We start from the raw sequence: 13,981 nt of genomic DNA, 5'->3' as shown, positions 1-13,981 counted from the left end.
TTAATTAACCCACCCAGTTGCAGTTCATGAACCTTTTTGGAGGCTTACGAACGCAAAATCACATTGCTCAAAGGGTGACACTGGATTCACATCAATACAACATTTTCGGTGTTCAATATAAATATTTTAGTTATATAGACATTTGCATCGTATGTTACAAATATTTCAAAATGTACACAATAAAATAATATATTTTGTTTTTAAACTAACCCAAGTGTCTCATATTACTTAGCTATTTCACCGATTTCCACGTTTTATGGACTAATAATTTCTTTGGTGGTAGGCAAGACGGCAACCACAGGAACACGTGAACTCTCACTTGCTGCTTCTTTTTTTTCGTCTTCGTTTTTAGTAACATAAGGCTGAAATGATTTTTTCCCTCTAGCCTTTGGAGTCATAGATATGGACTAAGAAGAAATAAAAAATACATGCGTAAAAGAATACCTCGGGAATCTTGCCATTGCAAAAACTAGTGTCTATTTCTGACCAATGCTGGTGAAAACTAGTATTTTACGGTCGAAATTCTTCGACCATTCAGAAATCATAATTCAAAAAAGAAATCATTTTATATCTATATTTGGAAATTTCGTTAAAAACTGTTTTTCAGGGTCATGAACAAAATCAAAGAGCTCGAAATATGACAGTACGAAAAAAATTGTATGAAAACAAAAGCTTGCAAAACAACAAAAGCAATTAAATAATTGAAAAATATAGACGTTCTCTGGTTTATATTTATTATTTCACGAGCTTTCGACTGTCAGTCTACAGACTTCAACGACAACAGGAGGAGAAAATAGGATGGAAACACTTCAATTTTCTCCACCCGTTGAAGACTGTAGACTGACAGTCGAAAGCTCGTAAAACAATAAATGTTTTAACCAGATTACGCATCAAATGGTATTCAAGTTAAACAACTCACCTCATTCGTCAAAATGCTCATTCCACTTTCGGTGGCTGTCTTGTTTTTGTCATGTATCGAAGGCAGGGCTGTAAACGAGCCTAACGAGGGAATGGTTTGGTAATCGTGGTAACCATCGAAGTAACTTGCTCGTGGCATTTGAAATAAAAATTGCTCGCCAGAATTCAAGCTTTGGGCAAAGGTCGATGGGTTTGGGTTTCCTTGCACCAATACTGTTGTAAAAACTTGATGGGTGCTGGACATACAACCAGTTTGGTATCTCGGGGAAGATATCTGAGCAATGGTTGGGGCTTGAACGGTCGGAACATAGACAGGGTTTTGTCTATACTGCCACAGATTGTAGCCTATCGGTGCCATAGAAAATGAGTAATCCATAGCAGACTGAAAATCTTTCTTGAACCCGTGTCCGCGAGCTGCACTATCGCCAATCTTTTCAGGAAAAGCCTTTCTTCGATACGCCTCGTCAATACACAGGGTTTTATCCTGAAATTTGACGAACTTTTCCTTGCACAAAGTATTTCGCACATCTTTGGATTCAAAGGTAACAAAGCCGTATTTTGCCATGCCATTTTTTCGATCAATCACAATGTTTACATGCTTCACTGTGCCATAGACTTCAAAAATTGTCTTTAGATCATCCTGAGTTGTCTCACGTGGAAAACCTTTTACAAAGATACGTTTTTCCATGTCTTCGTCACCAACCATGGCTCAGAAATTGATTTAAAGCACTTTTTAGCACAAAAATGCAGGAGAAAAGCAAAGCAAAATTTTTTTCAAAATGCACTATGTTGAACTTGGTAGGCTGGTAGCGTATTCGGACCAATCAGTGTTCAGCTTTCGTTTGATCAATCACATGACACCACTGTGCATTCCTAAATACTTCCAGGTTGCTAAATACTGCCATGAAAGTCATGATTTCTGCACCATTCTGCATGGTCAATTTTAGTATATGGAACACTGGTAGAAATGCAGTCTGGAAGACTGAGACGTTAGGATATTAGTCATATTACTCGGCTTGTCGTTTTCCAAATTGTTGTAGTAATTGTTTCCCGAGTTCTGTAGTATTTTTCTTAACGTTTACTTATAGCTACAGTGCAGTTTTCCTGAACATGCAATCCTCAGTTCATGCAATTTTCCAGAATATATCTCACCAATCATTACACAGCTCACTTACCACTCGGGCTTTTGTTATCTAGACATCAAAGAGCCTCGTTTTCGTGATTGAAACGTGGGGCTTTAACTGAGATGTCTTTTGGTGCACGACAATCCCCAGTATTTTTTTTGGAAATAGTGTTCGATGTATTACTGTAATTTAAACATATTTGACAAGCATGCGAGTTCTGTTCGTGTGCATTCCTGCCACTCTAGAGTGCATAGTAGCTAGCTCTGGGTCAAAAGCTTCCACCTTTATTTCCCTGGTCGTTTTTACCTGTCACCCAAAAATAAGATAAATTGCCATATTCTTATATCGCAAACACGCCATTTTAAAGATATCATGTTGAGGCCTGGTTGATAAATACTACACTTTTACATGCATGCACTTTTACAAAATGAATGACTATGAAATATAGATATGGCATATTTTTGTGGAATATATATAATTATGCATAGTTCATGATTCCTTATACTATAAATGGATACACTATTAGATATTTCTATTATTTTTTCCTCTCATAAAAAATTAAGCTATCCTCGCCCAAGTGTTTCTTCAGTATTACTTTGCTATTTCACGTTTTATGGACTAATAATTTCCTTGGTGGTAGGCAAGACGGCAACCACAGGAACACGTGAACTCTCACTTGCTGCTTCGTTATTTTCCTCTTCGTCTTTAGTAACATAAGGCTGAAATGATTTTTTTCCTCTGGCCTTTGGAGTCATAGACATGGACTATGGAGAGAAATAAAAATAAGTTTAAAAATGCGCATACGTATACTTTTGGGTAGCTTTTTTATTGCAAAAAGGTACAACTCAGTATTTATGACTTTCAGACAGCATGGAAAATAGGAGCGAATAGGAAACTATGTCTAAATAGCTGAAAATCTCGATATATTTATTTGTCGACCAGGGCCATTGTATACTTTTAAAGTTTAGCATAGTGATAGTGCTTAGTGGAGATGAACAAGTTATTGAGTCAATATTGACATCATGACATCATTCACATGCAAAATACTAGTCAGTCAACCTCGTACTGTCGCCATTATGGCGGCAGAATAAATTACAGAAGGGCTTTCGTTGTGCAAAGTTCAAGGTTATTTACGCCTCGGAGAATTCACTCACTACATTTTAGCCAAAAAAGAACCAGAAAAACACAAATATAGAAATATAGAAACCAAAATGGTCGTCTGAGCGAAGCTAGCAAGGAAAACGCCTTTATAATATCATGGATAATAAAATCAAGTCTTTTAACTATCCTTGATAACATATTTTGTATAATCAAAATATACAAGTCAAGGTCACCATTTGGTCCAATTGCATGCTTGGAAATATGTACACGAACCCAAGGGACATAATGCTGACTATTTCATTTTAAAGAACAACAAATTCGTGTAATTTAGGTTGCTTTGTAAAATAAAATTTAAAACAAATCCAGTAATATTTTTGACCTAATTCTTTTTGATAAGAAGCCGAGCAACCAGAAAACTAAAAAGGACGAGACTGCGAGTCTTTCAGCTTTAGGCCCTTCGCTTTAAAAGTACTTTATTTATACACTTTATTTACTTGTGTACTTTATTTGACTTAAACACAGAAAAGAAACCAGTAAAACACTTTCAATGCATTTTTGTATGTCACAAAAAAGGAAATAATCTTAAATGAACAGAATGTTTGTTTTTGTAGGTAGTACCAAATAAGCAAAATGTTAGTAAACAAATCTCACCTCTTTTGCCAGAATGTTCATTCCGTTTTCAGAGGATGTCCAGTCACTGCCGTGTGCCAAAGGCAAGGTTATAAAAGAAGGAACGGTCTGGTAATCTTGGTAGCCATCAACATAACTTGTTCGCGGCATTTGAAATACGAACTGCTCACCAGAATTCAAGCCTTGAACAAAGGCTGATGGCGATGTGTTTTGACTTCCAGGCATCAATGTTGTGAAAACTTGGTGGCTGCTCGGAATATAGCCAGTTTGGTAACTAGGGGAAGATATTTGAGCAACGGTTGGGGCTTGGACAGCTGGAACATAAACTAGGTTTTGGCCATACAATGGCCAGGAATAGCTCGAGGGATAATAGCCCATTGGCGCTGTAGAGGATGGGTAATCCATGGCTGACTGCCTTGATAGGAAGTATCGCCTGAACCCGTGAGCTGCACCATCGCCATTCTTATCAGAACCTTTTCTTCGGTATGCCTCGTCGATACACAGGGTTTTCTTTTGAAATTTAATAGATTTTTCTTGGCACAAGGTATCACGCACATCCTTAGACTCAAAGGTAACAAAACCGCATTTTGCCACGCCACTCTTTCGATCAATTACGATATTTACATGTTTCACCGTTCCGTACGTCTCAAAAAATTCTTTTAGGTCATTTTCAGTCGTCTCGCGTGGAAAGCCCTTGACAAAAATACGTTTGTCCATGTCCTTGTCAGCCATGGCTCGGAAATTGTTATTTAAAAGGTTTTTTTGGCACGTTCATGTAACCAAACGAAGGAAAACGCAGACAGGGCAAAATTCGCAAAGTGGTAAAAAAGCAGCTAGGAACTCGTAGAGCATTTGACCAATCAACGTTGAGAAAAAATATTGACCAATCAAATTATAGCAAGGGCTAAAATACTATAATCACTGACTATAATGACTATAATGTATGCAAATTCTTGTTTTAATTTTTGATACAATTTCAGCATTTTCAAGCAATTTTGTCAAAGTCGTTCAAGAATAACTATAAACTATACTTATGATAGGCTGCTTCTGAATTTTTCATAGGTGACGCCCTTTGGGACGTCGACGTCCAATGTGGAGGCAAAATGCCCTGGGTACGAGGTTGGTTAATTTAAAGGATTGCCTTGCACGATAAATCGGTTTCCGTTAACGTCTGAAGCCTTATCTAGCCTCAAGAATAGCACAATTTTCCAGCCTCATACTAGTCAGACACCGAAATCACCTAAAAATTAAAAAACACTGCGTCAACACAAAAGTTCCCTTTACGTGCACAAAAATTTGCTTCCCTCGCCGGTGGCTATCATTTCGCGTCCCTAAAAAAAATTACCGCACATTTTGAGACTCTAGTGCAGTCTCTTACATATCAGTAATGAATCAAGCCGCAAGAAGTGTCAAACTTTAGCAGAAGCGCATATACACGAAACACAGCTGTTCATAAATTACATAGGTTAATAAATTACATGTATCTCCGACATAAACTTTCTATATCCAGTCGCTAGAGATCAGTGATGTACCTCCATGCAGTTTGTTTTACCAGATAAGATCAGTGCCGTAAACAATAACAGTTTTAGCATTTATTATTTATAAAGCTAATTTTGAATTGTGTAAGAAAGTTCGGAGTTAATGAATGCGATAAACTATATAAAGATAATTATAACAAGGCCAACACTTCTAGTAAATATTGCCACGGAAAAAAAGCCAACATATTCAGATCACGAAAACGCAAATGTTCGCAGTTTGTTAAAAGGCTTTGGGTATTTCTATTTTCTCTTGATAAAACCACTTTGGCTTCAAGTAGACAACTATCAGGCCTCAACTCGTCTTTTCATTGGATAACTGCAAGCAACCTGCTGAATTTTCGCCTATATTTGCATTTAACCCTGCATTGAGGATAGCGTTATGAGAAATTGGAAATAAATCAGGAACTGAAAATTGAAATTATTGCCACATCTATCAGATTATGGCCCATTGAAAAAGTAACTAAGCATAAAAGAACTAATTTACAGGGGTGTAATTTAGGAGAAAAAGGGGGTGATTTAATGATGGGTTTTTTGAATACGCAGCCGGTCATTTAAGTGCTTGTTGATAAAATGCAAATTTCTTCCAAGCATCTGTTAACAACATTCGTCTCATTCTGGCTAAGAGTGCGTCTTCAATGTTTGCCGTACGATAAGATATATAGAAAAGCAGTTTATATTGAGACCTACTGTTTCACTAGCCGTTTATACAAAGCGGGAAAGAAGTGTCGGTGACGTGAAGCTACTAATAGTCACGAAATAATGAGAAAGATGTTAGAAAGAAAGGAATAAAGCGTCGTATGTGTGTATTTCAATGGCACCTGTTATGCGGACGGCGAGCGTTTTACAATATGGATGAAATCGATTTACAGTAAGACAAAAAGTATTCTGGAAAAGTTCAAGCTAAAATGGCGGCCGATGTTGGCGCTTGGTTACCGTTTGCAAGAGCTGCGGCAATCGGATGGGCTCCTCTCGCTCAAACGCCGATGCCGCCGGCACCCGAATCACAACGGGATGATGATAAAATTATTATCAACGTTTCGGGAAGGAAATTTGAAACGTGGAGAAATACGCTGGAACGCTACCCGGACACGCTACTGGGCAGTGCGGAGAAAGAGTACTTCCATGAACCGGATACAAATGAATATTTCTTTGACAGAGATCCGGATTTATTTCGACATGTTTTAAATTATTATAGAAACGGTAAACTTCATTACCCGCGAGGTGAATGCGTATCCTCGTTCGAAGACGAACTTATATTTTTTGGCATTTCAGAAGACCACGTACATGACTGTTGTTGGGAGGATTTTAGCGAGCGAAAACGGGAGTGCATCGAACGAGTATTTGAAGACAAAGCCGACGAGGAAGAGGAAACCGATACGTCGGATCTGAACGCACGCGAAAGACTCTGGGTTGCTTTCCAAAACCCCGAGAGCTCGAAAATAGCTGGCTTTATGTACTATGTAACGGGATTTTTTATTGCGCTTAGCGTGTTGAGTACTATAGTCGAGACTTGTCCGTGTAAATCAGACAAGAATTGCGGGACGGCGTATAAGAAGGTGTTCTTTGGATTGGAGTCGGCCTGTGTGATAGTGTTTACAGTCGAGTACTTAGCAAGACTCTACGCGGCACCAGAAAGATTTAAATTTGCAAGAGATTTGTTAAGTATTATTGATGTCGTTGCGATATTGCCTTTTTACATTGGACTGTTTATGCCAGACAATTCCATCAGTGGTGCCTTTGTTACGCTGAGAGTGTTCCGAATTTTTAGGATTTTCAAATTCTCACGGCATTCGAAAGGTTTGCGAATTCTAGGATATACGTTAAAGAGTTGCGCATCTGAACTCGGATTTTTGCTATTCTCACTTTCCATGGCTATCATCATTTTTGCAACGATTGTCTACTACGTTGAAAAGGGAGAAAAGGGTACAAAATTCACGAGCATTCCTGCAAGCTTCTGGTATACAATCGTCACGATGACCACTTTAGGGTAAGCAGCTAACACAACAATATTTCTAAACGTATTTCTGCGTACACCGCGCGTGTCAGTAGTATATTACATTTGTGTTTATCGACATGCGAAAACAGTGTTGAACTAGTATATTTGAGTCGCCTGTAAACTTTAAATATTCTTGTTTACATATGCAGACCCGCTTTTGTCACGGCTTACGTTCAATCAAAAACAGTCAGAGGCTTTTTAATCGACTTAATCTTCGTCACAGGGGCTGGAGATATTTAAGAAAGGAAAAATTGCACCGCTTGAAAAGAAAATACTGCCCTCAACTCAATTTTTCTAATTAATTTTTTTCATCCAACTACTTCACATCATGCACATATATATAATTTTCTCATTCACATATATATTAATTTCATACCTCATACAACGTTGAAAATTTGATTACCAGCATGGCCTAAAGTTTAACGATTTAATATGACTATACTAGAAAATATTATGGTTAGTCTTGGATAGAGAAATATAACGTTTAATCCTTGAAAAATTAAAAAAAAACAATTGTTAAACTTGAGAATTTGCACTAAAAATGCATCGAATGTGAAGGTGTTTGATGTAACATGTCACATCATGCACGGTTTATCAATCCCATCAAAGTATTTTGCTCAAATATTAAATGTTTTGACCTAGCGTGTTTTCAAATCAATCAGACAATAACTTTAAACCCAGCATGAGTCAATGAAATCCTTAACAAGCTAAGTCCAAATGCCCAAATATTCATTGCGATTCTTAATCAGACAACGACGTATGAGATAAATGAGTCTGTCGACCTAGACATATAATATTTAGTAGATGCATTACGCAGGCATTCAGCAAAAAGCGAGTTTTTCGATGTGCTGTAAAGCGTGCAAAAACTGCGGTAAGGGTATCCAGAATGTGACCAGGACTATGCATGCATGCAACATTTCTAAAGATAACACTATTCAACTGCAGTCGTTTTTTTTGCTTTAGTTGTGGTTTCGAGCTCAGAATGAAATAAGTTGAAATAACGAGGCTAGATTATGAAACAGCTTTTGAAACAAAAGCCGCAAATGTCATAATTGAGACACTCAAAATGAAAATCCAAGCGAGATACATTCTATTTGAGGCTATAATTGGTTCGAAACCGAATTAGAAAACTAAACAGAAACATTAGAATGTAAACTTTAAGTTTTTCTTTTGCAACAAGTAAAACCTTTCTTAGAATTAGAATCATTCTGTTTCTGTCATCCAGTGGTCTCAGATTTCATACACGGTTGATTTCATTGCTATAATTGGGAATATAAAAACTTTAGTTATATCTGATCGTGAAGTTTGTTCGTACAAATTTTTTCATTCAAAAATTTGCGACAGGTGTCCAGTATTAATAAATCATTAAATCTTAAGCATCGTTACGAAGCCGTGGTTTTGCACCAGCCAATGAACGTAAATGAATAGCGTTCTGGTGGACATAAACATATTAAACATTAATTTTGAGAATAAATTTAGGTTGTCCATAAGAAAAGACATAGTAGCTTAAAAAAATCACTGATATAATGCTATACACTGATATTGTTTCAAAAACCGCACTTCATAAGCCTTCATTTAGTTGGAAAATTGGGTGCCTCTGTAAGGTTTATGAAACTAACTATTGCATTCATGTTCTTACAGGTTGATTAGGCCAAAATATTGCCATGCATACTAAACTACATTTAATAACTTAGTTATCTATATAAGCAATCCTCGAAGAAAAAAGGCCGGTAACTTGGAAAATCTGTGTCGTATTCAAAGATGTAATCAACAGAAAAGTTTATACAACAATTTGCTATCGGTCAAAGCTTGAATTGCACTTTATTATACTCCAAAGAAATCAAACAAAAAGTTTTTCTGTCTATAATTTGCGGTTTGTAGGAAATATATTTAGAAATCTTGGTATACAGAACAGCGCGGTGTTTTGGCTATTGCTAGATGTTAATGATTTTTGATAGTTGATAATGTTGTTATGCTGTCTTTTGTTATACGTATCATAAATATATATTACAAATATATCATCAAGTGCATGAATCTTAACCACTTGATAATTTGCTTGCATGTGCGTCAGTAAAATGTGCCTTAACGTAATATTAAAATGCTGCTGCCTTATGCATGTACATCTGTGAAACGGATTCTTTATTAACTAGTCCCTAATGGAGAAATAATCCGCTTAAAAACATTAATATAACGGTTTACCACTTTTCACCAGAATTACTTAGAAGGTTAATATAAATCGCAGCTAAAAAAGGTAAGACGCTTCTTAATATGTTCGCCACCCAAAATGCTTTTAAGCGAAATTAGTGTAACGCAGAAAGCTGTTAGATCGCAGACTTGAAAGCTTTTAACTAAATTTGTGTGGCTGTTCTCTTAGGGCACTAACATGCAGGAAGGTTGTTATAACCACCGTTAAAAAGGATATCATTTGTGCAGACACTTGAGATATTAGCGTTGTACGTGCTGCATGTACGTGCAGCACTAGTGCAAAAAAATTAAACACTTTGAATTTGAATTGTAGATAAGGGAGATATATAGCGGCTGAAATACGGAAGATCGTTTATTGATAATTTATCGCAGCATTTTTGCCCAAACTAGCTGACGCATCATTTGATGGCGTCAACATAAAAACAACCGTAATTACAGGCTATTGAAAGTGGTCTGTGCATGGTCTATGGTATGCATCTAACAATGCTATAAAACTGTTCACAGCAGATGTGAATAGAAATTAAAAGAAAATGCGATTCCAAACCCTAAATATCAGAATACCAATCATCGAAACTATGGACATTAAGAGGGCCCTTTTAAAGCAAAAACCTAATGGGATTTTAAGTATGCAAATAAGTTTTAATTACTTTAATTACCACGACATCTATGGCTCCGTCTGTCTAACAAGCGTGCTTTTTTGTTCTATTTGTAATTACTGCATGGATGTACAATGTGCAAAGACAAAATAATGAATATTTCTTTATATATTTATAATGATGCAAAATCGTGCAAAATATCGCAGCATGTTATGTCTGGTAGGTAACAATTGTTGTTTTCCTCCGTCTGACCGACGCGCCATGTAAACCTTTAATTAGAGTGATATATAAATATAAACATAACTAATCGAAAAGAGCACATATCATGGCACCCAACGAAGCTTGTTCGGAGCAGAATGATAGTTTAATACAGATCTCTATATAATGACGTCATTGATGACGCCTCTTCAGTTCTAACACACCTTCAGGCTTCAGTAGAACAGGGCAGCCAAACTTGAAAAAGTAATGCCTAATAAAAGTAATATTTTGATATTTTGTTGTAGATATGGTGATATGGTTCCTCAAACGGTATTTGGTAAAATAGTTGGTAGTTTATGTTCCCTCAGTGGTGTGCTCGTCATTGCTTTGCCAGTGCCCGTGATTGTGTCGAATTTTAGTAGAATTTATCTCCAAACTCAACGAGCGGACAAGAGGAAAGCTCATAAGGTTAGAAAATTGCATTTAAGATGGTTAGGAAAGAGGATATACTACCAGTATGACGACATGCACTGGTTGTATTTTGATAATGTTGCCAATGATAACGATAATCATTGTAGTTTGGTGATGATTATTTGTAACGATTGTGATGGAAATGATAATGATATTGTAGCGGTGATGGTGATAATTGTAGATTTTCAACACAATGGTATTTTTCTTCAATGTAGAAGGCAAAGATATCGATATCAAAGACAATGACAGGGACAGCATTTGTAACTCCTGGCGACGTAACGTCAGTCGCAGTGGTGAGTGCAAAAAATTGTTTTGGACTTGAGCAAAAAATCGCGAGTGATCATCACTCTGAGTAGGCTTTGACCAGAAACTCTGGTCTCCCTTTATTTGATCCTACTGTTGTCTTCTTTAACATTCCAAGAGGCATGTTTATATGATCATTGTTAGCCGATATTGCATGGGGGCATTTGAGGTCAGAAATAAGTAAATAACATGACGTAGTATTGTCTTACGTCATTCCAATTGCTTTGATTGATAAAGACTATTATTTTAAACCAAATTCAAAATTTATTTTATTAACTTCGGGTGACCGAGAGTATGTAGACACAACACCCAAGTATGGTCACGTTTGTCAAGTAATCTTATATATTTTTCTTTGTGTATACTTATATTTCTGATTTGTTTCACCAGGGTGCTGGTCTTGAACTTCAAGTGACATCAAAAGATAAAGAAAAGTCAATGTTGGATAGACAACATGAACATCTAATACGCTGTTTAGAGAAAGCCACAGTAAGTAAAAATCAATGCAGTTCTCAATTTTTAAATATTTCTACTCTTTGAAATTAAAATATATCCAAAAACATAGCTATACGTATAGACTGATAGCTATATTGTGGGTTGGTTGAAGCAAAAATTGACTTGAAAACAGTATAACACCACTGCATGTTACTTAATAAATTTTGCTTGCAGATGCCTCGCAATTTTCGGACCATAGAGCTTGTCTAGCGAATAAATCTGAATAAGTTTCAAAATAGCAGTTGATGTATTTTTAAAACGTGTGCATGTTGGTCTTCGAGTATGCGACGTGTTCAATAAGAATACTGTCTTGTAGATAGGATAATGCATATCATCGAACTAAGGGTGTATAAGTTATAAAAGTCAATCTATAGTCATTCAATATTTTTATGATTTTTTAAAATCTTTAGTCACGATATTTCACCGAGATGGAATACACATACAACGGTGAACCCTTAGCACAACAAGACCCGAGAAGTTCCTCGTCATTCTGTACACCTCCTGGATCACCCCTGGAATCCACTCTATCCCTTGCTAGCCCTGACATACACGTCAATGATTGCAAAACGAGTGGTACCAAGCGACGAATCAAATCCGAGCCGATCCGGGGGCCAGCGGACAATAAGGACAAAAATGACGTAAAAGGTAATCATGTGAGAAAACGTCACACGCAAGAAGACGGCGATGAGGCAGAGACCTCGGTACTAATACCCACAGACGAGGAACCTGAGGCGGTCGCTAACCACGTTGGGGAATCACAAGGCCGTCATGTACATCGAAAGATGTCACGTGAGTCTACTGTATGATGACGTCACATACAAGAAGCTTCAAATTCGCTATTTTTGAAGGGAAAATTGTTTGAAGTTCTATATTTTTCAAAATGGTAGAATGGCAGGGCTGATCTTGGTAAAGTATTAGATTTATTTTTAAGTCATAAAGTAAATGAAACAGAGAGAACGCGTGCCATATCCGCAAGTTACCAAAAAACAAATGGCGTTAAAACGACATAACAAATGGAGCAAAGACGGCATCCGACGAGAGGAAAATGTGAAATAGGATGAAAAAGATCCGCAGCAGAAGCATTGTCTGCGAAAGAAAGCCGTGCCAAAATACAGACACAGCCGCAACACAAAGTACATTCATGAAAAGGAGAACGCCTGGACAAAGACGTTAATTAAAGAATTTCCCAGTGTGATTTAGAGCATACTTGTCGGATATTTTATCATGTAGAAGTTTCACGCAGTTTGCTTCGAGACACGCCCTATCCAAGCTCAATCGAATAGAAAATAAACTTCAGAATAAGTATATAATCTGGGGATGTAAAATGACATCATATCGCGCCAATCATCTCTTTACAAATCATCGAGATACAAATGGATGCAAAATCTGTCTGTTGTACGAAGTGGGGCGCAATTAATATAACTAATTATAATAATGAGCGCTGTGCGCAAGACGATTTAGAATTTTTATTCACTATATAATAGTTTGATGTAGTAACAAATTAACGTGATCTGATATTTTAACAGAAATTCATGTGCACTATCATAAAAAGCCAGGAGCTGGTGGTTTTAAAGCACATTTACCAACTCAGTTTCAGTTCCATTAGCCCAAATAACAAACAGGTCTTATACAATATATTTATTATCAATAATTTTCAGCACGTATATTTAATAAAATTGATGAAAAGAAAATAGTTTCAAACGCTTAAAAAAATTAAATATATCTTAGGTATTGAAAAGAAAATGCTGAGATATTTAACTTCAATAGTTATACTGCAATAATAAATAGCTGTTTACTAAAAGCAGATATACGAGATAACATAATCATGAATCTATTTTCTATTTAATTGTGTCACTATAGATGCAGATCGTAAATAAAGAATTCGCATATTGAATTAAACTTGCTTCAGATGAGTCCTTGTCACCATGTGAATGCATGAGCAAAGTTATGCCAATTTTCGGGGGTCAGTGACATGCACAGTCATAAAATTCTTCGTGGGAAAACATTTTTTTCATTAAAGATAAGAAAGAAGCTGCTGGTTGCCACCTGCAAGCCTTGGCCACAGTTGCCACAAACATTGCTTGCCAAGTCTTGAAAGATCCGTGGATCATACAATGTTTATCATGCATGCACCCATGCAGCAATCCAATGTTTCATTGTCAAAACCTCATTTGCACAGTATCAGAACTGAGATTCCCATAGTGACGTCACACGCAGAAACTCTGATCTCAAACTTTTTGTCAACTAGCTTGACTTGAAACCTTTTGCTCTGAGGCCTATTATGTGTTGTTTCGTGGCTTGCGATGTCGACTTTGTTGTTGCGACGCAGGCATTTTATTTCACTAGTAACAACATTCATGCATTGTTAAACTATTTCCTTTCATATTCTTTCTTCTAGTCCAATGCATT

General features: G+C 36.7%; 3 protein-coding genes across 3 annotated transcripts; 1 reads left to right on the top strand and 2 right to left on the bottom strand.

The window, feature by feature from the left end:
• Positions 1–254: 254 nt before the first annotated feature.
• LOC114521928 (RNA-binding protein 38-like) lies at positions 255–1,624 on the bottom strand. Its single transcript, XM_028542503.1, has 2 exons — positions 920–1,624; positions 255–407 (listed from the first exon to the last, which is right to left on the bottom strand). The coding sequence occupies exons 1-2, from the start codon at positions 1,622–1,624 to the stop codon at positions 255–257; spliced, it is 858 nt and encodes a 285-aa protein (XP_028398304.1).
• A 1,029-nt stretch (positions 1,625–2,653) lies between these two features.
• LOC114521927 (RNA-binding protein 24-like) lies at positions 2,654–4,505 on the bottom strand. The gene is made up of 2 exons (XM_028542502.1): positions 3,795–4,505; positions 2,654–2,806 (listed from the first exon to the last, which is right to left on the bottom strand). Exons 1-2 carry the CDS (start codon positions 4,503–4,505, stop codon positions 2,654–2,656), a joined length of 864 nt encoding a protein of 287 aa, XP_028398303.1.
• Positions 4,506–5,832: 1,327 nt separating this feature from the next.
• Positions 5,833–13,452, top strand: LOC114521709 (potassium voltage-gated channel protein Shal-like). The gene is made up of 5 exons (XM_028542230.1): positions 5,833–7,298; positions 10,612–10,774; positions 10,993–11,070; positions 11,468–11,566; positions 11,983–13,452. The coding sequence occupies exons 1-5, from the start codon at positions 6,217–6,219 to the stop codon at positions 12,376–12,378; spliced, it is 1,818 nt and encodes a 605-aa protein (XP_028398031.1). The 5' UTR covers positions 5,833–6,216; the 3' UTR covers positions 12,379–13,452.
• Positions 13,453–13,981: the final 529 nt, after the last annotated feature.

The sequence above is a fragment of the Dendronephthya gigantea genome, unplaced genomic scaffold (assembly GCF_004324835.1).
Source record: "Dendronephthya gigantea isolate DGI-Jeju-01 unplaced genomic scaffold, DenGig_1.0 000021F, whole genome shotgun sequence".
Lineage (NCBI taxonomy): Eukaryota > Metazoa > Cnidaria > Anthozoa > Malacalcyonacea > Nephtheidae > Dendronephthya > Dendronephthya gigantea.
Note: the sequence above shows the minus strand (reverse complement) of the source record. Positions and strands in the feature narration are given on the sequence as shown.

Excerpts from the sequence above, each read along its gene's own strand:
- LOC114521927 (XM_028542502.1), bottom strand. The coding sequence starts at position 4,505 with ATGGCTGACAAGGACATGGACAAACGTATTTTTGTCAAGGGCTTTCCA. Across the intron at positions 2,807-3,794 it reads TGAACATTCTGGCAAAAGAG|TCCATGTCTATGACTCCAAA; the intron begins GTGAGATTTGTT and ends TTCTCTCCATAG.
- LOC114521709 (XM_028542230.1), top strand. The coding sequence starts at position 6,217 with ATGGCGGCCGATGTTGGCGCTTGGTTACCGTTTGCAAGAGCTGCGGCA. Across the intron at positions 7,299-10,611 it reads GTCACGATGACCACTTTAGG|ATATGGTGATATGGTTCCTC; the intron begins GTAAGCAGCTAA and ends ATTTTGTTGTAG. Across the intron at positions 10,775-10,992 it reads ACAAGAGGAAAGCTCATAAG|AAGGCAAAGATATCGATATC; the intron begins GTTAGAAAATTG and ends TCTTCAATGTAG.
- LOC114521928 (XM_028542503.1), bottom strand. The coding sequence starts at position 1,624 with ATGGTTGGTGACGAAGACATGGAAAAACGTATCTTTGTAAAAGGTTTT. Across the intron at positions 408-919 it reads TGAGCATTTTGACGAATGAG|TCCATATCTATGACTCCAAA; the intron begins GTGAGTTGTTTA and ends ATTTCTTCTTAG.